Source organism: Pelodiscus sinensis, chromosome 5, assembly GCF_049634645.1.
Source record: "Pelodiscus sinensis isolate JC-2024 chromosome 5, ASM4963464v1, whole genome shotgun sequence".
Taxonomy (NCBI): Eukaryota; Metazoa; Chordata; order Testudines; family Trionychidae; genus Pelodiscus; species Pelodiscus sinensis.
Window position 1 is genome coordinate 64,266,061 of NC_134715.1, and position 26,517 is coordinate 64,292,577.

Genomic DNA, 26,517 nt, shown 5'->3' on the forward strand with positions numbered 1-26,517 from the left:
GAACTCTATGTTACACGAGCACTTTATCAATCACTCTTCTAATCTTGTCAAAAAAGATATCCGCTTTATTTGATAGGATATATTTCCCATAAACCCATGTTGATTGGCATTAATCATACTGTGCTTTTTTAATTCTTTATTAACCAAACCCTGTATCAGTCACACCAATTGATGTCAGACTGACAAGCCTGTAATTACCCAGGTCATTTCATTTGCCCTTTTAAAATATCGGTCAAAATTAGCTTTCTTCTAGTTTTCTTGAACTTCCACAGTATTCCAAGACTTATTGAAAATAAACATTAATGATCTAGTGAGCCCTTCTGCCAGCTTTCAAAACTCTTGGATGCAAGTTGACCAGACCTGCTGGTATAAAGTGTTGATTTTGGTAGCTGCCGTTAGTATCTGAGATACTAGTGGAGTAGAAAGAGTGTTATCATATAAGACATGACTATAACATGTTTTTCTCTTCCAAATACAGAAAATAAATATTTATTAAATACTTGTGCCTTTTCTTAGTTCGAAGTAGCACATCCCCAGTAGCCATCCTTTGATGAACTTTGAGAACGATGAACTCTGGGTAGCTATTCCATGGTTCTTGAACCCCTTTGCATTCTGGGTTGTGCTCTCAGTGCCTGCTGGGACCAGAACTGTGCAGCAGGTGGTTCTGGATACATACAGTTAGCAGCCAATAACACACTCATCTTCTCCCCTGGCCTCCTGCTTTGCATCATTTTTTCCCCCTGGTTACCCATGCAGATGCCATAGCAATATAAAAATGGAACCTACTGTGGATCCTGTTGAACATCAAAGCATTATGGTAATCATATTAACTATAGTAACCCTTATGCTGGAGTTCATCCAGAGCATATTCAGGGTCTGCTGGAATCTCAGGAAGCCATGAATATATTATTTTGTGAATTGGTTTCCCTCCTGCCCTGATGAACAAGAATACCAGAATGAGACTTGCTCTAAAAGTGGATAAGCAAACGGGGGAAGCTGCAAGACTGCTGAGAGTGTGGGCAGTGTGCAAAGCCTCTGCCATCCACTCTGGGCACATGGCACACAGAGAACCACATGGATCCCAAAGACAGCTACTTTGAGAGGCTTACAGGGGTGGGGAAGACAGGGAGCATGCCAAGAACTCCTGCTTGATCATGGGCCAGGTCTGGCAGCTTGGTGGGCCATATTTTGGCTACCCCTGCTTTATAGGCGCTGAGTAAAATATCAACAAACTCCAACCATCATTCCGATTTTTTTGATTAAATTTTTTCTCCCAAATCATTTGGCTCATAACTGTTTTCAACTTTCTCCTTTTAAATAGATATAACTCTATGTGGACTTTGTTCAGTTCGTACATGGTGAACTAGAATATATCATTCCTCCATCTTGGCTGCAACACTCTTGGGCTATGTCTAAACTAAAATCCTCTTCAGCAAGAGGAAATGCAAATGGAGCACTCATTTGCATTTCCTTTTCCTTTTGTGCAAGAAGTTTTTGTGCAAAAAAGAGCTGTGTAGATGGCGCCTTTTTGCACAAAAAATGAAGAACCGCTCTTGCGCAAAAGGGAGTTTTTGCATAAAAAGGAAAGGAAGAGGAAATGCAAATGAGAGTGCAACATATGCAAATGAGCACTATATTTGCATTTCCTCTTGTGGAAGTGGACTGTAGTTTAGACATAGCCTAAGTTAGGAAACTTTAATCTGCAATATTTAGAAATTCCAAAGATGTTTTAGTATGAATAACTTGAGATCTCCAGCATACGTCATTCAAATTGATCACGCAACTTCCCCTTCCCCCCACACACACATTACAGATAAGTAAGTAAAGAAATGGTTCTCCTGCTCTTTAGTGTGATTTGTGACAGACCAACTAATATCCCGCCTGTGTTTTATCTGTCAGGCGTAGACTCGTAAACATTCAAGATAATTTTCTTGTGAGTTATTCCCTTCTTCCCTTTTGTTCAGTATATTTTATAGCAATTTATTTTAACATTCCCATTAGGTGAACTATCCCACTATGTAGCAACTAAGTATCAATAATAACAAGCAGAGTGAATTAGTGCAGATACCAGTCATCACCAACAGATTGTTTTATATTGACTTGTAATGCCTACATAATCTTAGAATGAGGTCTTGTGTCTTGGTTCTGGGAAGGTAACACACTATTTGGTTGTCCATCTTTGCCTTGCAGAAGGTAATTTTGATACTTTTGAGTACTGAATTCCCAATAACGAGCATCTGTTGTCCACAGAGTTTTTCAGACACTCAAGGAAAAGACTGAATCTCTTGACATCCTCAGCTTTTTCCCATACAGCTCTCCATTCCCTTGGGGTCAGTTGTATCTTGAGAAGTATCTCCCATAGTCTACACACTGAGGACCTGCCATCAGCTCGAAACTTACAGTAATGTAGAATTCCTCCTAGTCCTTTTTCTTTGAAGGCTTTAGCCTGCCTGTACTTATCTATCTCTAGCTGTGTAGGATGGTACTATGACCTCCACTGGACTTTCTCCAATGCATCCACATCCTTTCTGTAATGAAGGGAGGAGGGCACAGAATTGGAGGCAGTACTTTAGATTTGGCGTCACCAGTGTTGAGTAAAGGGGTATAATAACTTATCTAGATCTGCTGGAAATGCTCCTCCCAATATGCTATTAACCTTCTTGGCTACCAGGGCTCAATGTTTACTCATATCCAGCTTCTCATCCACTGTAATCTCCAAGTCTTTTCCAGATGAACTGCTGCTTAGCCAGACAGTCCACACCTGTAACAGTGCTTGGGATTCTTCTGTCCCAAATGCAGAACTCTGCACTTGTCCTTGTTGAACCATCAGATTTCTTTTGGCCCAATTCTCCAATTTGTCTAGGTCACTCTGGACTCCATCCCTGCCTTCCAATGTATCTACTGCTCCCCCTAGCTTAATGTCATCTGCAAACTTGCTGAGGGTTCAATCCAGCCCCTCATCCAGGTCATTAATAAAGATGTTGAACAAAACCGGCCCTTGGCGTACTCAGCTTGATACCGACTGCCAATCAGATACTGAGCTGTTGTTCACTGCACATGGAGCAAGACAATCTAGCCAGTTTCTATCCACTTTATAGTTCATTTATACTATCCATACTTCTTTAGCTTGCTGGCATAAATACTGTGGAAGATCATATCAAAAGTTTTGCTAAAGTCAAGGTATAAACACATCCATTGACTTTCCCGTGTCCATTGAGCCAGCTACCTTATCATAGATGGCAATCAGGTTGGTCAGTTCCCCTTGGTGAATCCAGGCTGACTATTCCTGATCACTTTCCTCTCTTCCAAGTACTTCAAAATGGATTCCTTAATCATAGAATGATAGACTGGAAGAGACCTCGAGAGGTCATCAAGTCCATTCCCCTGCCCTCATGGCAGGACCAAATACTGTCTAGACCATCCCTGTCAGACATTTATAAAACCTACTCTTAAATATCTCCAGAGATTGAGATTCCACAACCTCCCTGGGAAATTTATTCCAGTATTTGACTAGTCTGACAGTTAGGAACTTTTCCCTATTGTCCAACCTAAACCTCCCTTGCTGCAGGTTAAGCCCATTGCTTCTTGTTCTATCCTCAGAGACCAAGATGAACAAGTTTTCTCCCTCCTCCTTACGACACCCTTTTAGATACCTGAAAACTGCTATCATGTTCCCCCTCAATCTTCTCTTTTCTAAACTAAACAAACCCAATTCTTTCAGCCTTCCTTCATAGGTCATGTTCTCTAGATCTTTAATCATTCTTGTTGCTCTTCTCTGGACCCTCTCCAATTTCTCCATATCTTTCTTGAAATGCGGTATCCAGAATTGGACACAATACTCCAACTGAGGCCTAACTAGCACAGAGAGGAGTGGAAGAATGATCCCCTCCATGATTTTTGCAGGGACGGAGGTGAGGCTGACCGTTCTGTAGTTCCCTAGATTGTCCTTCCCTTTTTTAATGATGGGCACTACATTTGCCTTCCTTTCTTTCCAGTTCTTTGGTGGCCAGCTCCTTTCTTTCTTGAACCTAGTGTACTGATATTTCCTGAACCTGGCTATCTAGGAACTTCTCAGATACTCTGATTCTCAATAGTGTCTCTACCTGCCTCTCCAATTCAAGAATTTTCTCCTTCAGCCCATCCATTAACTAATAGTTCATACATAGGAAGTATCTTCATGAAGGAAAGAAAATGTGGCACATCCATTTCAATTCATCACCACCGTTCAGTCTCTGGCCTTCCTGAAAGTACATGCAGAACTGAACCTGAAAGGAAAGCCTCTCACACTCCTTCTCTAAACTCTTGCCAAAACACTCCTGTTAGTGGCTCTCAATTTCTCCTGCAAAGTGATGTTTTATATCAAGTATAGGCACTAATTTGAGGAGCCTCTGATCCTTATCAGAGCATTGCCTTTTTAGAGATATCTGAATACTGTACTCTAGCTTTGAAGGATTAGAAATCCAATGGGTGCAGAGTATTTGCGTCTGGAGCTGGACTTAGCTTCCTGGGTCAGAGGCCAAGGATTCCATGTCAGGGAAAAGAGCTGAAATGTAGAGCTACTGATGTTTTTTGGAATGTGGGTGAGGAAAATCTGTGATGGAGCTCTTTGTTGAGTTGCTGGGATTGAATACATGTGATCCAGGTTAAGACTGCACTACAGTTGACATCTTGGCAACAGTTCATGGGCTTCTTCTCCCCACCTATGCACTGAAAGCGGAAGCCAGAAACTGTAGTTGAGCAGCAGGTCTTAGTGTGATTTAGACAACTGAGGAAAAGAGCAATGTCCACCAGGCTATGGTCTCTGGTTTGAAATGAAACTGCTAAGTCTTGGTGTAGCTACATTAAGTCTAAGAAGAAAAGATGGCGAATTTATTGTATGATCATAATTGTAGTATTGAATTCTAGTAGATAATAATCAGTTAGTACTGTGCATTCTGTGCTGGTTGCAGTACAAAACTACCTCATCTGGACTCTAGTTTCATCTGGGGTGCCTTTGACAGATGCACAGTTAGTTGTCCTTAACTACATCTTGCCCAATGAACCAATGGAAGAGAGGGCCCAGGACTACAAATTTAAGTGAGAATGAACACTCTGAATTGGGATTCATGTGTAATACTAATGTTGTTGGTTAAGTTTATGATGCTGCTGAAAGCTGAAGCTAATCTATTGCAGCACCAACTACTGATTTGCTATTATAACTGTTGCACCTTATTTCTCTGTTGCATTATCTGTCTACTGTATGCTGGTAGGCTAGCTGAGCTAAAATTGTGTTGCTTCTATTTTGAGTGTTGAATGCTTACATAAGATCCATTATTTGTATTTTTTGTTCCTGGAGGCAACCAAGATACACCACAGGTGTCAATTTGTGGACATGCATACAAGTAAGAGCACTACTGCAGAGGGGTGACAAGAGGATTCTCATTACCCCCAAAATCTCCATTACCCTTAATGACACAGTGCCCAGGCAACAAAGACCTGTTCCTGAGTAAGCTGGGAGGACACAAGTCACTCTGCTTTACTTACTTCCTCCCTTCATCACCAGGATGAACAAACTAAGGCTGATAACTCTAAACTCATTTAAAAATGCTAACAGTGGAGGGACCAAAGTAATCAGTCAGCAATAGCCAAGTTCCATTCAATATACATACAAGAGAAATTCATAGAGAGTTTGTCTTCATGTTAATGCAAAGTACAGGTTTAATGCTTACAAAGTTTAATTTGACTCTCTACCACAGGGGTACACCACTCTCAAGGACACTGCTGCAAGCTGCAAGTGCCATTTAAAAATAAGCCATTAATTATGCAAGTTGAAACATTGATTTTTTTTCTAATAGGAATTCTATTTAAATATTTAAAACCGGTAAAACCAAAATGTCCCCCCTATTGTGTTTCCACATCATTAGCACTCCTGTCTCTTCCTTTTTTGAAATGAATACTTGAAACTTCCTTTTTGTATAAGCTTCTCTTTCATATATTCATCTATATGAGCATCCACTGTGACACCAACTAGTGGTGATGGGCTACATATACTTAAAAGCATCTACACAGCAGTGTTTTCCAATGGAAGTGTAGGTTGTTAAATGACTTTTGCATCAGAGCAGTTACTCAGCATCTGCCATTCATCTTTTCCTCCTTTTTGGGCAACTAATTTTTATGATCTAACTAAGCATTTCTACCATAGAATTATAGAATACTAGGACTGGAAGGGACCTCGAGTGGTCATTGAGTCCAGTCCCCTGCCCTCATGGCAGGACCCAGTACTGTCTAGACCATCCCCGATAGACATTTATCCAACCTACTCAGGAGCAGCCCGAGGCTGGCTGTGGCAGCTGGTGCCCCAGGCGGAATGCGCGATCGGCGCCCCCGCCTGCACGGCCGTCAATGGTGTGACGTCATCATAGGGCGCCCCGGGCACCCAGTTGAAGGTGGCGTCCTAGATGATCGCCGAGTCTGCCTATGCTCACAGGCCGCCCCTGAACCTACTCTTAAATATCTCCAGAGATGGAGATTCCACAACAACCCTGGTCAATTTATTCTAGTGTTTAACCACCCTGACAGTTAGGAACTTTTTCCTAATGTCCAACCTAAACCTCCCTTGCTGCAGTTTAAGCCCATTGCTTCTTGTTCTATCTTCAGAGGCCAGGAAGAACAAGTTTTCTCCCTCCTCCTTGTGACACCCTTTTAGATATCTGAAAACTGCTTTTATGTTCCTTCTCAATCTTCTCTTTTCCAACTTAAACTAACCCAATTCTTTTGGTCTTCCTTCATAGGTCATGTTCTCTAGACCTTTAATCATTCTTGTTGCTCTTCTCTAGACCTTCTCCAATTTCTCCACATCTTTCTTGAAATGTGGTCACCAGAAGTGGACACAATGCTCCAACTGAGGCCTAATCATCACAGAGTAGAGAGGGAGAATGACTTCTCGTGTCTTGCTTACAACACACCTATTAATGCATCCTAGAATCATGTTTGCTTTTTTTGCAACAGCGTCACACTATTGACTCATATTTAGCTTGTGGTCCACTATAACCCCTAGATCCCTTTCTGCCGTACTCCTTCCTAGACAGTCGCTTCCCATTCTGTATGTGTGAAATTGATTGTTCCTTCCTAAGTGGAACACTTTGCATTTGTCCTTATTAAACTTCATCCTATTTACCTCAGACCATTTCTCCAATTTGTCCAGATCATTTTGAATTACCCTATCCTCCAAAGCAGTTGCAACCCCTCCAAGCTTGGTATCATTTGCAAACTTAATAAGCTTACTTTCTGTGCCAATATCTAAATAGTTGATAAAGATATTGAACAGAACAGGTCCCAAAACAGACCCCTGCGGAACCCCACTTGTTATTCCTTTCCAGCAGGATTGTGGACCATTAATAACTACTCTCTGGGAATTGTTATCCAGCCACTTATGCACCCACCTTATAGTAGCCCCATCTAAGTTGTCTTTGCCGAATTTATTGATAAGAATATCACGTGAGACCAGATGAAATGCCTTACTAAAGTCTAGGTATATCATGTCCACCGCTTCTCCCTTATCCACAAGACTCGTTATCCTATCAAAGAAAGCTACCAGAGTGGTTTGACATGATTTGTTCTTTACAAATCCATGCTGGCTGTTCCCTATCACCTTATTATCTTCTAAGTGTTTGCAGATGATTTCCTTAATTACTTGTTCCATTATCTTTCCTGGCACAGAAATTAAACTGTACCATATTACTACCATCAATCAAACCTAGGGCTAAATAACAGCTTTGTCAGTGACAGCTTCCATGTAACACTCTCATCAGCCACTGTTTTACAAAACAATACTTTGTTATAGAAACCTCAAGTGAACCTTGGGATGTCAATTCTAAAGCATAATTTTGCTTCCCGAGAAGATTCCCATTAAGAAATATCACTTTTCAAAGGATTATTGTTTCTATATAGGTTGCCACACAAACCTCACTTTTCAGATACACTACAATAAAGGAAGTTGCATTAATGGAAAAACAAAAGTGTACAAAAGTAGTGAAGAAACTATCAAATATCAAAATAAGAAATCTCTTACTACTTCTTTCAGGCCTTTGTACAATTCTAGTCTTCTTGTTTTGGATTCCACTTTCATGAAGTGCCTTGAACCAATCTCTTAGTCTGTTTGCGACTTCCCTGAATTCTAGGTCACTGCACACTGAAAAAAAAGAAACAGGGTTCTTTAGTAATACGAATTTTAACTGTATGATAATGCAATCTGTCAAATTATGCTAAAAATTGAAAACGAAAACAAACAGAAAATGCAACATGTGTTTTATGGTTCTGTTTTCTGTAACAATTTCAATGTTCAGTAATTAATTAGACATTCAAAATATTTTCTCGGTATAAACCATTTAAAAAGTGAATTTTAATATATCTTGCATATTATCTGTTGATCTAGATAATACCAAAATATTTTACAAATTATTATATATCCACACATATCTACACAAAGGATCACGCCATTCACCATGTAAATATATTTCTGGGCAAGAGTATGCAGCTATTTAATTTCATGCACTTTAGAGCAGGAAGTGAGGAAGAATATCAAATCTAACTGAAACTGTGAGAACTGAAAAAGATAGGCTAACATAACATGGAAATAAACCACCTACACTCTGAAGAAAAGTCTCAGGAGATAGTATGTAACTTAAATATCTTTAAAAACAAAGAATGGTCCTACAGCACCTTAGAAACTAACAAAAATGTACACAGTATCATGAGCTTTCATGGGCACTACCTACTTCTTCAGATGAATGGAGCAAGGGGTCCAGAGGTTCAGATCAATAGCAAAAGAGGGGTTGGAGAGGGAAAGAGAAGGGAAAGAAATTTTGTCAATTAGAGTCTCCATGCTAAATGAGGCTAATAGGGTTGTAAGTGCCCAATACTTAACTTTTTTGAGAAAAGTGAATCCTAATGACCAAAAATATCTAAAAACTTGGCTTTTACATGATATCCCAGAGAGGACACATCTAATAGCTCAGCACTCTCTAAAACATCAGGCTGGAGCAGTTTCATTTAGTACTGATTCAATAGGAAGAAATAGCTACCAACCAGTATCAGTTTCCAACTAGAAATTAAGCCCAAACTTATTTACCTTTTCAGAGTGACAAGCTCATAATACAAAGTGTTAAAAGTACAGGGCAACACAGAAATCATTGGTTAAATAAACCTATAGTTTTATTTGTATTTTGCATATTATGTTGCATTCCAAGGCTGATAAAAGTCTCAAGCACAGCTTATTTACAAGAATGACAGCCTGGAACTTTTATTTTTGATTTTAGAGTAAAAGTGAAGCATGTCACTATGTCAGCGAAGATGATAATCTCCTCAGGGGCAACTATCTGTATATTTGTTTATTCTTCTTTTCTCAGAACATAGCTCTTGAGACTTTAATTCTTCTCATGAATGACTTTCATGTTGGATTTGTGCACATATTTGCATATTATAAACAAACTGGAGCTTTTTATAAAATCATGTTTTGCTTCTCTCTCATGTAACTTATGCAAAATTAGAATTCCTCACCTCAAGTATTTCAATATGCAATGAGGAACATTTCTGGTATCAGCCTGTGTCTGGGTAAGGAAAGCTCAAAATGAGCTAGACCACTCTAAAATGGTGAAAGTGGGCTATTAAGCCAAAGTTACACATTCACAAATGAATCGCATAGAATATTTTTAGTTAAGTTCTGCTTTGGCCAAATTCACAACTGGTAACAGTTCAAAACAAATAATTAAACATGTATATGGAAGACAACACAGAACTTTAATTTATGCGGTACTACTTGGGAACCATTGTAATGAGTTTCCATTCCCCTATTGTGTGGGCGGTAGGTGAGTGCCATTAGAAAAATAAATTAGGAGGGGATGAATATAAAACAGAGTTTTTATTGTGGAGGATGGTGCCTGTAAATAGTTTTTGGGGAGATTTATGATGGCTTTGGCTGTGTTAAAGTTTATTTGGTCTTTAGATCATTAGTTCTCCCCCATTCCTTTTGATAGCTCTGATCTTGCATTTTTTCTACTCCAGTACTTTCTTTCACTATTTTTACAAGATTTTATGTTAAAACTAGTGATCAAATCTTGGCATCAATAGTAAGGAGCACACAGCACTTCCATGGTGCCCTCAATTTCTGTAGATCTTGAGGGATTCCAGAAAAGCAGCGTCTGTCTGGTTAACTCTTATGTCCAAGATGTACACTTTACAAAACTCTGTATCTTATTTAGCACAGAGTGGAAAAGAAGACAGCATTTCTTTGGCATGATTGGCTCCCAGCTCTGAAATGGAACTAAAATGGAGCACCCTCGTGTTGGGTAATGCACTGCTGCTCACTGACAGGCTGCAGAAGTGGAAGTGGAATAAACATTTGGGATCTATAAATAAATATATGGCAGTAAGCTCATCAAACCAATCTTATCCATGCCCCAGTCCTCATCTTTTGCTATAATAGTTAATGCTAGCAAATTTTGCAAGGACTATTAAATTTTATTTCAAGGATTAAAACATTTCTCACTATTAAAGATCTGGATAAAATCTAATATAGAGGGCAGATTGTATCACAATTGCCTACTGTGGGGTTCTTACACATTTCTCTGAAGCATGGGGTAACTGCACGTTTTGAGGGGGAAGTACAATAAGTGCACTCACACAGACACACAAAGATGCATTTTAAATAATGTTATTGGATGATACAGAGGGAGAGAAATACATCCCATGTTTGATCTTAAATTAGGACCATTGTTGTAAATTACTAAAATTTTACAAACTTTGTTGTTCCACACTGAAACTTTAAATGATGATTTGGATCCAAAACAAAGAGGAAACAAATGTTCAGTTTTGTTACTGCTAATTTTAATTAGTTGGATTACTGCAGGATGGGAATACATCATCATCTTCAAAAATCAAGGCAATGAAAAACAAACTGATTGCACTTCGTCATTTGCCTTTTTTATGCCCCAAAGCTATAGTGCTGGAGTCAGCTCTCAAGCACTACAGGTAATTACATTTAGTATATTTTCAATTTAAATGTTGTATGTATATCTGGTTCATGACATTTCTAATATGTCAAGTAAAAGCAGATGTCTTTTACATGTGAAATTTACAAAAAAGATAGAGCAGAACTTCACGAACGTGCACACTTAATTTACATGGGAAAAATGTGGTCTACATGTCTCAACAAAAAGAGCTGTAACAAGACCTCATAGATCACTACAAAAACTTTGAGATTTTAAGTAAATACTGTAATCTATAATCTATTATTAGCATATAACCATGCAATTTAAATTGAACTAGATGGAAAAGCAAAATCTTTCCCATCAGAAATATTAAAAGAAATATTTTGATTCTACACACTGGCTACGTCTAGACTGGCATGATTTTCCGCAAATGCTTTTAACGGAAAAGTTTTTTCGTTAAAAGCATTTGCGGAAAAGAACGTCTAGATTGGCACGGATGCTTTTCCGCAAAAGTACTTTTTGCGGAAAAGCGTCCGTGCCAATCGAGACGTGTTTTTGCGCAAGAAAGCCCCAATCGCCATTTTTGCGATCGGAGCTTTTTTGCACAAAACAATACCACGTTGTCTACACTGGCCCTCTTGCACAAAAGCATTTGCGCAAGAGGGCTTTTGCCCGAATGGGAGCAGCATAGTATTTCCGCAAGAACATTGACAATCTTACATGAGATCGTCAGTATTCTTGTGGAAATTCAAGCAGCCAGTGTAGACAGCTGGCAAGTTTTTCCGCAAAAGCAGCTGCTTTTGCAGAAAAACTTGCCAGTCTAGACGCAGCCAGCATGTTTCAGAATTTTCAAAATGAATATTTTTTTCATACTGACTTAAAACTATTTCATTTTGGTTTTTTGAAATAAAAAGTGTTTTTTTTTCAAGTTGGCATTTTTTGAGGGTCCCTCCTCCCTATTTTCTCTCCCTTTCTAAACTTTTCCTGTGGGAAAGTTCAATTTCAATTTGAATATGCTTACTATTTCTCAACAGTGCTTTGCAAGATTTTGCTATTCCTAAAAATAAAGCAATAGAAGAAAGCAAATTCACAAACACTATGTGGTATTATAAAGGTGTAGCACACAACCATGATAGCGAAATGCCTATCGGAACACTCAGTTGTTTAAGCATTTGAGCAATATACCACAATTTAGAACATAACAGAATAACAGCCATAGTGGGTCAGACCACAGATCCATTTAGCCTAGTATCCTATCTTCCAACAGTGGCCAATGCGAGCTGCCCCAGAAGAAATGATTTACTACATATGTGTAGTTTCTGATAAAAGCTGGATTTGCTAAATTACATGTCTTGACAACGAACTGGGTGTAGTTGCAGTAACTAATTACCCATTCTGTCCCGGCTGTTTTATGTTGATGAAGTTAGTTTCACCTTTTAAAATTTATTTTTGCCAAAACAAACTGTAAAAATACTCTGCCGTATAAATATTGAAGTCAGGTAAACCAGGTAAATATTGAAGTCAGGTAAAGCTCTCCTGAACCAAGTAGTGGCTAAAATCAAGTATAAAAATGGATAGAGAGGTTAATTTACCCACTCAGTGTCACATACTAAATGCATGGACGAAGAGTCACAAAGTGAGATCGCATGTATTCACATTGCAGACTTATAGCCTCATAACCTGAGCTTGTAATCACAAGTCAGCTGACAAGTCAGATGTGGGTGTTTAATTGCTGTGTAGATATACTCAAAGGCTGTGTCCAGACTGGTAAGTTTTTCTGGAAAATCAGCCGCTTTTCTGCATAAACTTGCCATCTGTCTACACTGGCTGCTTGAATTTCCGGAAAAGCACTGACGATCTACTGTAAAATCATCAGTGCTTTTCCAGAAAAACTATGCTGCTCCTGTTCGGACAAAAGTCTTTTTCCGAAAGACTTTTGCGCAAAAGGGCCAGTGTAGACAGCACAGTACTGTTTTCCGCAAAAAAGCCCCAATCGTGAAAAAGGCGATCGGGCCTTTTTTGCGGAAAAGCGTGTCTAGATTGGCCACAGATGCTTTTCCGCAAAAAGTGCTTTTCCAGAAAAGCATCCTGACAATCTAGATGCGCTTTTCCGAAAATGCTTTTAAAGGAAAACTTTTCCGTTAAAAGCATTTTCGGAAATTCATGCCAGTGTAGATGTAGCCTAAGAGTTTAAGGGTACGTCTAGACTACAGGGTTTTGTCAACGGAAGTTTTGTCGACAGATACTGTCGACAAAACTTCTGTCGACATAGAGCATCTAGACACATTCAGTTCTGTCGACAAAGCAAGGTGCTTTGTCGACAAAACCCTGTAGTCTAGACGCAACCCTACAGGCAATAACACCTTCTGTCGACAGAACTCTGTCGATAGAAGGTGTTATGCCTCGTAAAATGAGGTTTACCAGCGTCGACAAAACTTCTGAGTTCTGTCGACGTTATGTCAACAGAACTCAGCGGTAGTGTAGACGCAGGTATAGTTTTGTCAACAAAAGTCCACTTTTGTTGACAAAACTCAGTAGTCTAGACACACCCTAAGTTAGTGTACAGATATCTATGTAAATTTAAATGGATGTGCTTTTAGCTTTACAAATCTAAACTTTCTATATATTTTAGAGATGTGTGTCTGTCTCTGTCTGTCTATGAGTCTGTTTGTTCAAGAACTCCTCCAAAATGGTAACAGCTAGAACAACCAAATTTGGCATGAAGCTTCCTCTTATCATAACGTAGAGCAAGTAAAGGGTTTGGTTGTCCCAGATAATGGGATATGCCTGGAATTAAATTGTTTCTCATAAAATGTGAAAGGGTAGGGTCTAGTAAGAGAGACTAGAATGACCAGAGGGGGGCAGAGCAGCAAGGGACCAGAGAGAGAGAAACCAACCCCATTGGGTCAGCAGGGGTGGAGAAAGGGATAGCTATCTATGGGTATGTCTACACTACCCCGCTAGTTCGAACTAGCGGGGTAATGTATGCATACCGCACTTGCTAATGAAGCCCGGGATTTGAATTTCCCGGGCTTCATTAGCATAAGCGGGGAGCCGCCATTTTTAAATCCCCGCTGCTTCGAACCCCGTGTAGCGCGGCTACACGGGGTTCAAACTAGGTAGTTCGGACTAGGGTCCTATTCCGAACTACCGTTACTCCTCGTGAAACGAGGTGTACCGGTAGTTCGGAATAGGCACCCTAGTCCGAACTACCTAGTTCGAGCCCCGTGTAGCCGCGCTACACGGGGTTCGAAGCAGCGGGGATTTAAAAATGGCGGCTCCCCGCTTATGCTAATGAAGCCCGGGAAATTCAAATCCCGGGCTCCATTAGCAAGTGTGGTATGCATACATTACCCTCCTAGTTCGAACTAGGAGGGTAGTGTAGACATACCCTATAGTATATTTGAGAGAGTTTGCTCATTTGAGTGTCTGTCTGTCCCCCAATCGGGGAACATTTACCCCTCCCCCTGCTGTGACTACTGCAGTTGCAGTGGCCATGGACAGGCGCTTCTCACCTGGCTCAAAGCTGCTATGCTGAGAAAGTCTGGGGTTGTCCTCTTTCCCTGGGACAGCCTGTATACTCAACCTCTGATCCCCAGCCCCACCCAGAACAACCTTTTAAATGAAGAAAAACAAAACTTATTTGAGTTAAGTAATGCCAGGTAATGTCAGGGAAATAATTTAGTAAACAAATATAAATAACGAAGGGAATCAAGGTGAATCTAGAGGGTATATATAGAGAGACTATCTGTGTCAAACATGCTGTTGAAACTAGAAGAAAGTTTAAGTTACATGAACTTAGATTCTCTGTATTCTTTTAGAATAAACTGTGAATATGGCCTACAAATCCTAGAGTTTTACTTCCACTGAGAACTGATGAGTGCCTCTAAATCTCCAAGAGAAGATTATTCGTAAGTGAATGAATTCTTATTGTACATGGGATTTGTTGCATGACCAGTTTGTTTATATGACTGCTATACAGAAGCTGGTCTAATCCTCTTTAAAATTGTTTACAAAGTTTAAAATGTTGTTAGCAGTAAATTTAAAAAATAGAAATCAAATTAAGTTGGTCTTTTATAGCATGAAAGAAATAGATGGTGTATAGTAGCACAACTGAAAAAAGTTCAGTATTATTGACTTAGACATAATAATGCCGACTTCTACAACACAAAAGGCTCAAGAGGTAAATTATTGTGATAAGCACAAAAGAACAAGAAATTGTAAAAAGCTAATGAAATCCACACTGATTTTTTGCTTAATAAAAGTGATTTATAAAAATCCCCAAACACCTTAATAAATATTCTGAAAGGCTGCCTACTTTCACTTTACATATATTCCTATTAGAACTTCTATATCCTCTATTTAATGCTAATTTGTAATTCATTGCAGGAAAAGATATCACAGAATAGTAGCATAGATTGCTTTTTATCATTTATTTCTTTAGCAAAGGAAGAGTACAACTGATGCAAAAGGTAGAGTATACAACATTTCTACCTTTATAAGTATGAATTTTGACAGTGGCTTCAAATCATTGGTCACATACTATTTCTCATATGATACAATAAGACAGGACCAAGTAATTTCCCCCATAAACTCAGACTGACTTCATCTTTTGCTCTACATGATAGGATTTACAAAAGTTGTAGAAAAATAGAATTTTATCTTATAAATATGATGTGACCATAAAAGCGTGCTAACATTTTAACATGGGCACTCTTTTTTCTGAGTCAGAAGGCAGATTTATACAATTTCAACCCAAAAAAATTGAGTCTGAGAAAAAGTCCTAAGTGACCAAAATGAAAACGAGGCAATCTTAAATATAGATGCTATCACTGTCACTAAAACTATTTCTAGCAAATTAGACTGCAAAAGACAACCCTAAAGCAAAACCTTTCAAAGTAATTAAAAACCTTCCTGACCTAGAAGTTTCTAAATATTTTGTTTCATTAAAATTGTTTTTTTCTGTGCCTTTCTCCAATTCATCATCTGACACAGCTCTCCCCGCTTGCCAGAACTGTTAGCAGACGTCAAAAGAACCCAAAAGTTTGTTAAGCAATGTATAACAATGTATATTGTGGTTAGGCCAGTTTACCATTTTTGTGCGCTATAGCTATATGCTTGGCCAAGGGTGTGTTATATGCTGAGTAATCTTACTAACATGTCTGCATTCTGGAATATGTTTAGATACTTCTTTTACAAATGATTTTTTTAGAAGACATGTTACTGACATTATATCAGTCTGCATTGATTTAAAATAGGTTTAGATGAGGTAATTCAGATCTATTCAGACTATTATTTCACCTGATAGACTGGCAGATGAATCTTTAATGGCAAAAGACAGACAGTAAAGGTTGTAGAAGGTTAGAAAGTAATCAAAAAATGCATATTATATCAGATGAATCCATTCAGGAACCTGCCAAGAAATGCTTCTACTCTCATCTAATACCAGATGCAAGGCATTTCTGCTATTACAATCAATTCTAGTAGCCATTAAGAGAATTAGTGTGGGGTGAAATAAAGTCATCAGCTCAAAGGTTACTTTACTCTCCTATCATTTGAAGTAATAAAAACTGACTTGCTTTGCAAAACCAACATACATAGCTATGGAACTAATGGAGGAATTTGAAAATGAGTAAGTACACGTTCTAGAAATAACATTTATATAATATTTATTCTAAAGGTAAGAGAAACAAAATGTTCAATTTGTTTTCAGCTATAGAAAATGGTATAATTTGTATTGTTTTTTGAAAATAATTTACAGATTGGAGGAAGAATATCTGAACATGCTAATCAGTGTATGTTCCTCGACCATTTTTTTTCAAATCTGGAGCTTATGCTAATTGAGAATGGGGGTAAAAATAGTGATAATTGAAAATTATAAAGAGAAATAGAACATATTTCTGGAACAGAGTGATGGATTATATTTTCGTGCATATTTACAACAGTCTCTTCTTTCTGGAGTAATATGCAATAAATTGCTCATATGAATACAGACTACACAAACTATGAACACATGAACACTGAAAACACAATGGTCTTATCTAGTAACTTCAATGAATGAGATCTGCAGACTTTAAAAAGTACAATAGAATTGAATACCGTAAGTAGCCTAATTGGACAGGAAAGAACGGTTACTTACCTCATAACTGTGATTCTTTGAGATGTGTCTGTTTGTCTGTTTGAAGGAGCTTCTAAAAGTTTTGAAATCTAGAAGCCTCTGTTAATTGGCTGAGCCTCAGTCAGGGGGAGGGTCTACCAGAGCTATATAAGCCTGTGACTCAGCGACCAGGGAGAGCGCGACCAGGAACAGCTAACAGGAGAGTTTGGAGAGGGAGTTTAGAGGGCACTTGTGACCTTCTTTAAAACATAACTCTTAGAATAATTTATACTCCAGAGGTTTAAAAAGAATCCCAATTTATACTTAAACTTATTCATTAGAAAAATGAAGACAGAAGCCCAGCAGCAGAGTGGGGGCTATCCTGTTTATTGCGTCGAGTGTAACATGTATGATTACCTGCCCTGTGGGCGGGTGGCGTATGTGTGCACCCGTTGCAAGGAGCTCCTGACCCTCAGAGACCGAGTTCGGGCTTTGGAGGACAGGGTGGCTGAACTGGAGGAGCTAAGGGAGGTAGAGAGCTATGTTGATGAGACTTTCCCGGACACTGTAGTACTGTCCCACCTCCAGTCTGAGAGCCCCAGTGCTCTTAAGGAGGATGAAAGTCTCAAGGGAACAGAGCATTTAATGGGAGCAGAGGGAAAGCATCCCGTAGCTGGGACCCTCCTCCCAGAGGATGTTGTGGTATCCTCTCGCACTGAGGATACCTCTGAGGGGGAGGGAATGCCAGTTAGGAAGAGGCAGGTGTTAGTAGTGGGTGATTTGATCGTTAGAAACATAGATAGTTGGGTTTGTGATGACCAGGAGAACCATATGGTCACTTGCCTGCCTGGTGCAAAGGTTGCGGACCTCTTGAGGCATCTAGATAGACTTATGTGTACTGCTGGGGAGGAGCCGGTGGTCGTGGTACATGTAGGTACCAATGACGTAGGGAAGGGTAGGAGAGATGTCGTGGAGGCCAAATTTAGGCTGCTAGGAAAGAGACTGAAATCCAGGACCTCAATGGTGGCATTCTCGGAAATGCTTCCAGTTCCGCGCGCAGGGCCAGGTAGGCAGGCAGAGCTTCAGAGTCTCAATGCGTGGATGAGACGATGGTGTAGGGAAGAGGGGTTTGGATTTATTAGGAACTGGGGACACTTTTGGGAGAGGGGGAGCCTATACAGGAAGGATGGGCTCCACCTAAACCAGGGTAGAACCGGACTGCTGGCACTAAACATTAAAAAGGCCATAGAGCAGTTTTTAAACTAAGAGATGGGGGAAAGCCGACTGGTGCGGAGATGCACGTAAATCGGAAGGAGACTTCTCTTAGAGGAGAATCCATTGATAGAGATTCTCTAAGCTGTAGTCAGAAAGAGAGGAGGGGAGAGGGCAAACCATGGGCCAGAGCAGACAAACAACCGCATACAAAGGAATCCAATGCATCAGGGAAGGGCAGACAAATAACCAGTGGCAAATTTCTAAAGTGCTTCTACACAAATGCTAGGAGTCTGACTAATAAGATGGGTGAACTAGAGAACCTCATATTAAATGAAGATATTGACATAATAGGCATCACTGAAACCTGGTGGAATGAGGAAAATCTGTGGGACACAATCATATACAGGCAGTCCCCGACTTACGCGGATCCGACTTACGTCGGATCCGCACTTACGAACGGAGCTTTCTCGCCCCGGAAGTCGGGGCGAGAAAGCCCCGTTCGTAAGCTGCTCCGGTGCCCCTGGTCTGCTGGAGACCGTCTCCAGCAGACCAGGGGCACCGGGCGGGTTCCCGCGCTTCTGAGGCTTTGCCAGAGCAAAGCCTCAGAAGCGCGGGAACCGCTGCTGCTGCCCCTTGAGACCCGGTGCCTGTGGTCTGCTGGGGACCGTCCCCAGCAGACCACAGGCACCGGGACCCAAGCGGCAGCAGCGGGCAGGTTCCCGCGCTTCTGAGGCTTTGCCAGAGCAAAGCCTCAGAAGCGCGGGAACCCCCGCTGCTGCCGCATGAGACCCGGTGCCTGTGGTCTGCTGGGGACGGTCCCCAGCAGACCACAGGCACCCGGACTGAAGCCGCAGCCGTGGGGGGGGTCCCGCGCCTCTGAGGCTTTGCCAGAGCAAAGCCTCAGAGGCGCGGGGAACCGCCGCTGCTGCCGCTTCAGTCAAAGCGGCAGCAGCGGCGGTTCCCCGTGCCTCTGAGGCTTTGCTCTGGCAAAGCCTCAGAGGCGCAGGACCCCCCCGCGGCTGCGGCTTCAGTCCGGGTGCCTGTGGTCTGCTGGGGACCGTCCCCAGCAGACCACAGGCATCCAGACTGGAGCGGCGGCAGCAGCGGCGGTTCCCCGCGCCTCTGAGGCTTTGCTCTGGCAAAGCCTCAGAGGCGTGGGACCCCCCGCGGCTGCGGCTTCAGTCCGGGTGCCTGTGGTCTGCTGGGGACGGTCCCCAGCAGACCACAGGCACCCTGACTGAAGCTGCAGCCGCGGAGGGTCCCCCGCCTCAGAGGCTTTGCCAGAGCAAAGCCTCAGAGGCGCGGCACCCCGCTGCCGCTGCGGCTCTGCTCCCCGTGTCCCTGGTCTGCTGGGGGGGGGGGGGGGGCGCAGCTAGTGTGCTCCCCCCCCCAGCAGACCAGGCTTTTGTTTTGGACTCTGGGGCAGAGCAGCTGGGGCGCTGCCGATTGGTCCTGCAGCGCCCGTGGGCACTACTGGACCAACCCGGCAGCACCCCAGCTGCTCTGCCCCAGGTCCTGATTCAGCCGCTGCTGGTCAGTTTCAGCAGCGGCTGAATCAGGACGTCTGGGGCAGAGCAGATGGGGTGCTGCTGGGTTGGTCCAGTAGCACCCCAGCTGCTCTGCCCCAGGCGTCCCCAAGTCAGCTTCTGCTGAAACTGACCAGCGCTGACTACAGGAAGCCCCAGGCAGAGTTGCTCTGCCCCGGGCTTCCTGGAATCAGCTGCTGATCAGTTTCAGCAGTAGCTGACTTGGGGACGCCTGGGGTTCTTAAGTTGATTCTGTATGTAAGTCAGAATTGGCGGTCAGTTTCAGCAGCGGCTGAATCTGGATGCCAGTTCCGACTTACATACAGATTCAACTTAAGAACAAACCTACAGTCCCTATCTTGTACGTAACCCGGGGACTGCCTGTATAGAAAGGATAGAGCAGGCCGGGTGGGTGGCGGAGTGGCACTGTATGTGAAAGATAATGTAGACTCAAACGAAATAAAAATATTAAGTGAATCAACATGTTCAATAGAATCACTATGGATAGTAATTCCATGCTCCAATAATAAGAAATTAGCAGTAGGGATATATTACCGACCACCTGACCAGGACAGCGATACTGACATTGAAATGCTGAGGGAGATTAGAGAGGCTACCAAAATAAAGAACTCTATAATAATGGGGGATTTTAATTACCCCCATATTGACTGGATACATGTCACCTCAGGAAGAGAAGCGGGGATAAAATTTCTCAATGGTTTAAATGACTGCTTCTTGGAGCAGCTACTGCAGGAACCCACAAGGGGAGAGGCAATTCTCGATTTAGTCCTGAGTGGAGTGCAGGATCAGGTCCAGGATATAACCGTTACGGAACGCTTGGGAATAGTGACCATAATATAATAACATTTAACATTCCTGTGGTGGGAAGAACACCTCAGCAGTCCAGCACTCTGGCATTTAATTTCAAAAAGGGGAATTACACAAAAATGAGGAGGTTTGTTAAACAGAAATTAAGAGGCACAGTGACCAGAGCCAAATCCCTGAAAGCTGCATGGAAACTGTTTCAAGACACCATAACAGAGGCCCAACTTAAATATATACCCCAAATTAAAAAACATAGCAAGAGACCTAAAAAAGAGTCACCGTGGCTTAACCACCATGTAAAAGAAGCAGTGAGGGACAAAAAGGTATTTTAAGAAGTGGAAGTCCACTTCTTAAATAGATAAATAGAAAAGAACATAAACACTGTCAAATCAAGTGTAAAAATGTAATAATAAAAGATTTTGAGGAACAGCTAGCCAAAAACTTAAAAAGAAATAACAAAATGTTTTTTAAGTACATTAGAAGCAGGAAGCCTGCTAAAAAACCTGTGGGTCCCCTAGATAATCGAGCTATTAAAGGAGCAATCAAGGATGATAAAGCCATTGCGGAGAAACTAAATGATTTCTTTGCTTCAGTCTTCACGGCTGAGGATGTTGGGGAGATTCTTGAATCTGCACCGTCCTTTTTGGGTGATGAAGCTGAGGAACTGTCCCGGATTGAAGTGTCATTAGAGGAGGTTTTGGAACAAATAGAAAAACTTAATGTTAACAAATCTCCGGGACCGGATGGCATTCATCCAAGGGTTCTAAAAGAACTCAAATGGGAAATTGCTGAGCTATTATCTGTGGTTTGTAACCTATCCTTTAAATCGGCTTCTGTACCTGATGACTGGAAGGTAGCCAACGTGACACCAATATTTAAAAAGGGCTCTAAAGGCGATCCTGGCAATAACAGACCGGTAAGTCTAACTTCAGTACCGGGCAAATTAGTCGAAACAATAGTAAAGAATAAAATTGTGAAGCATGTAGAAGAACATAATTTATTGGACAAAAGTCAACATGGTTTCTGTAAAGGGAAATCCTGTCTTACTAATCTGTTAGAGTTCTTTGAAGGGGTTAACAAAAGGACAAGGGGGATCCAGTAGATATAGTATACTTAGATTTTTAGAAAGCCCTTGACAAGGTCCCTCACCAAAGGCCCTTGTGTAAATTACATGGCCCTGGGATAAGAGGGAAGGTCCTTTCTTGGATTGAGAACTGGTAAAAAGACAGGAAACAAAGGGTAGCAATAAATGGTAAATTTTCAGATTGGAGAGGGGTAACTAGTGGTGTACCCCAACGGTCAGTCCTGGGACCAATCCTTTTCAACTTATTCATAAATGATCTGGAGAAAGGGGTAAGCAGTGAGGTAGTAAAGTTTGCAGATGATACCAAACTGTTTAGGATAGTCAAGACAGAAGCAGACTGTGAGGGACTCCAAGAAGATCTCACCAAACTGAGTGATTGGGCAACAAAATTGCAAATGAAATTTAATGTGGATAAGTGTAAAGTAATGCACATCGGGAAAAATAACCCCAACTATACGTACAGTATGACGGGGGCTAATTTGGCTACGAAAAATCAGGAAAGAGACCTTGGAGTTATCGTGGACAGTTCTCTGAAAACTTCTACACCAGTGTGCAGTGGTGGTCAAAAAGGCAAATAGGATGTTAGGAATTATTAAGAAAGGGATACAAAATAAGACCCAGAATATCTTACTGCCCCTGTATAAAGCTATGGTACGCCCACATCTTGAATACTGTGTACAGATGTGGTCTCCTCGCCTCAAAAAAGATATTTTGGCCTTGGAAAGGGTTCAGAAAAGGGCAACTAAAATGATTAGGGGTCTGGAACGGGTCCCATATGAGGAGAGGCTAAAGAGACTGGGACTTTTCAGTTTAGAAAAGAGGAGACTGAGGGGGGATATGATAGAGGTCTATAAAATCATGAGTGGTGTGGAGAGGGCTGATAAAGAAAAGTTATTTATTAGTTCCCATAATAGAAGAACTAGAGGACACCAAATGAAATTAATGGGTAGCAGGTTTAAAACTAATAAAAGGAAGTTCTTCTTCACACAGCGTGTTGTCAACCTGTGGAACTCCTTGCCAGACGAGGCGGTGAAGGCTAGGACTATAACAGAGTTTAAAGAGAAGCTGGATAAATTCATGGAGGTTAGGTCCATAAAAGGCTATTAGCCAGGGGATAAAATGGTGTCCTTGGCCTCTGTTTGTCAGAGGCTGGAGAGGGAGGGCAGGAGACAAATCGCTTGATCATTGTCTTCGGTCAACCCTCTCTGGGGTACCTGGTGCTGGCCACTGTCGGTAGACAGGATACTGGGCTAGATGGACCTTTGGTCTGACCCAGTACGGCCGTTCTTACGTTCAAGTCATCAGAAACCTTCTCTGCTTGAACCCCAAAACTTTGGGGCAGGAGGCAAAGAAGGTTCTGATGGGCTCTAGTATCCATGGAGGGCATGGGCAGGACAGAGTCGGCTAACGCTTCATCCCAGGAGGACGACGATGGCCCTTTTTGGACCTCACCCATAGGGACATCCTCATCACCTGGGTCATCCAAGGTGTCCATGGACGAAGAGGGAGGAGGTTGGCTCACCGGAGCCGTGCTCCCCTCTGGACCCAGGTATGACTGGCCCGGAGGTAGGGAATGTCCTGAGTTGGGGGACCTGACGAGGAGTCACTGACCGAGGAACTCGTGGCCCCGAGGAGGCAGAAGCTGGTCTGGGTGGGTCCGTGCCCTGGCTCTGGTGGTAAGCCCAGGGAGTCCAAAAGGGCCATTGCGCTGGAGGCTGAGGGGGCCATGTTTGTACCATGGGCACCGAAACTGGCTGAGCCCACTGCTGCTGGTATGGGAGCAGAGGACTATGGTGCCAGGAATGGTGCTGAGAGTGGGAGAGGCACCACGAGTGAGACATAGAGGCCCTCAAGGACCAGACGGATTCCACCTCTGAGTCGGATGAGTACTCCGATGCGGACCAGGCAGTGCCAGATGCTGAAGGAATTGCGGTAAGCCGAGACATGGACTCCAACTTGCTGCGGTGCCGAGGCGGTGAAGGAGGCATGGCCGTGCAGGAATCTTGCACAGAGGTAGGTGCTGATGGGCCCCGGGACGGTGACAGCATGGGCAATGTTGTTGCGCCGAGTCCGGTGCCATATCTTTGGCTGGTACCAGGAGAGCCAGTGCCTCGATGGCTGGTGCCACATGCGGTGCCATCAGGGCCGGGTGATGTCTGCCCTCGTGCACCATGCCTTTGGTCGTCCCTGGAGGTGATCGGTGCCGAGCGTCCCTGTGCCACCTAAGGGGTGCCGGAGGAGGAGGAGGACTCGATTAGAACCCTTGCTGCCTCCAAGGCCTCCGGTATAGATGGCTCTGGGAAGTCCTCCAGAGGACTGACGTCCCCTCGCTGGAAGGCAGGCCCGCCCAACCTAGCAGGCCCAGGCTTCGAGCTCGTCAGCGCCACGTGCCCCAATGGAGGGCACGTGCCTAGGCGGGGACTGACCCATTAGGCCTCCTCTTCTTCTGATGTGCTGCTGATTGAGAGCAGTGCTGGGGCCCCTGTGGTGCCGGAAAGGCATGGTGCATGGAACTGGTGTGCACTGAGGCTGGTGTGCTCCAGGAGACTGGTGCCTATGAGGAGGATCTTAAGGCTCCACGAGGAGGATCTTAAGGTTCAACTCCCTCTCGCGTTTCGTCCGGGGCTTGAAGACCTTACAGATTTTACATGCCTCTGTAAGGTGTGCTTCTCCCAGGCACTTTAAGCACGATGAGTGCAGGTCACTGCATGACATAGGCCTATTACACTTTTTGCAGGGCTTAAAGCCTTGCAGCCGGGCATGTCCTACCGCGGGCGCATGGCACACCGTGGCGGGGAACAATCAACGGAAAACAAGAAAAGAGTCTTTAACTTAAATTGTAGACACTTAGCTGAAGATTAACTAAAGATTGAAGAAAAACAATAAGGACAACGATCACATTAAGGAGCTGAGGATTGTTCCAACAACCGCCATGGAGGTAAGAAGGAACTGAGTGGGTGAGGGGGCCAGCAGGGGGTATATATGGGCCAGTATACTGGTGCCACTTCAGGGGGCTCCCTGCTGGCCCTAAGGGTACTGCTGAGGGAAAAACTTCCAACGGCCCTTGCATACACCTATATTGGAATGCACATGAGCAATCACTTTAAGAAGAAAATAAGGTTTCAGTTTCTGTACTCATTCACAAATCTGTTCTTCAAGAGAAAAGGCAACAGAACTCAGGAGGCAGAGTCTCCGCTGTTTTCAAAAAAAAATTATACTGGACACTTAACTTCCATCAGGACAGCCAAAGCGAATAGTGCAAGAGGGTTCAGTTTAGGGTGTACTTCAAAGGACAGAACTTCTGACAACTAGGAGGAAAACCAGAAGGGACAAACCTACCCCCCCCCATTAAAGTCTATTTTAACTAGGAACATAAAATGACAATTTTCCTATATACAGAGCACAAGATGACTAAGAATGGTAATACAAATACTAACATACAATAAGTACTGTACCGTTAAATCAGAAGTTACACCTACACATTTTGTTATCCTAAAATCCAGGTACAGTGGTGCAAGAAACATACAAGGTCATCCCTGTACATCAGATCCATGTGACTCCCTGACCACAATGAGGGACTAATTCCCCTTAAAAGTAAAAAATCGAGTCACGTGGAGACTAAAATCCTGTGTTGATGCTCCTGCTTTTAAGCACAGTACATTTGATGGCTAATGTTTGAAATGTGATAAAATGCAGCACCTATGCAGTGTAAGACTGTGATCTTGAAAGAGCATGGACACATGTTTAATCTCAAACAAGTGAGTGACCCCATTGAATTTAAATGTGTGCATCAGTATTCCCATCGGTAAATTTGGTAAACATTTAATTTGTCATTCATTGACCAACTAAGAACAAATATTTCTGTTAATCATTAAAATTTGCAAGCAGAAAAAGGAAAGAAAAATGCTGTTTAAGAATTCATGTGAATGAAGCATAGATAAAATGGATAAAAATGAAAAATGCTTAAAAATAAACAAATAAATAAACATTGATACTATTAGAAATATGTAAAAAATCAAATTCTGACAAGTATATAGGCTCTGAGCTTAACACCTAGTCCACACTGGTCTTCCGTTAGAAGCTACAAGGAAAATCTAAGGGCATGTCTACACTACAAGGTAAGGTTGAATGTAATATGGTCAATTTCCTACCACCTGATTTTGTAAAGTTGAAGGTCCATGTCCTCAGTGTGGGGAAGAATTGTACATAGTCCAAAGTAGTATGTTCCCATTAAGTAGTAGAACCATAGACTCATAGAGAGAGGCACTACGGGCAGTTTTGTATTGTGAGTTATGCTCATGGTTGTGACTGCAATGAAAACAGCACACTAGTTGGTTATGGGCTCATGTTGCCAGTGTCCCATAATGCACTTGTCTAGTCCCCCCCCCCCCCACACACACACCTTGCATGAGATAAAAGGGAGGTAGAGTGTTTGCATCTTTTTGTGCCCTGGTTGCTCACACAGAAGCCATAGCAGCGCAAGCATGGAGCCCGCAGTACTGCAGGCTGATGGTCACGTGTCATGGTATGCCTAATGGTGCACTGCTTGGAGAGAGTATGCATGTCACTCCTCCAGGAAGAGAATGAGGATGAAGCTTGGCACAGAATGAAGGTGTTGCTCATGCAAGGCGTGGTGCTGGTGCAGCTGCCAGTCAATCCTCTGGACACAGTGGAATGCCAGTTCTGGCACCAAGAGACAAGCTCAGACTGGTGGGACCATACTGTGATGCAGATGGGATGATCAGCAGTAGCTGCAGAACTTCCGAATGTGCAAGGCCACGTTCCTGGAACTTTGTGAATGGC

The 26,517-nt window shown here is 42.5% G+C and overlaps 1 protein-coding gene across 1 annotated transcript in view; it reads right to left on the reverse strand.

Moving 5' to 3' along the window:
• SPOCK3 (SPARC (osteonectin), cwcv and kazal like domains proteoglycan 3) overlaps window positions 1-26,517 on the reverse strand; it is a 360,390-nt gene that overhangs the window by 29,189 nt on the left and 304,684 nt on the right. Inside the window, exon 7 of the mRNA XM_006111699.4 lies at window positions 8,051-8,170. Coding sequence (XP_006111761.2) covers window positions 8,051-8,170 — 120 coding nt within the window. The remainder of the gene's footprint in view (window positions 1-8,050; window positions 8,171-26,517) is intronic.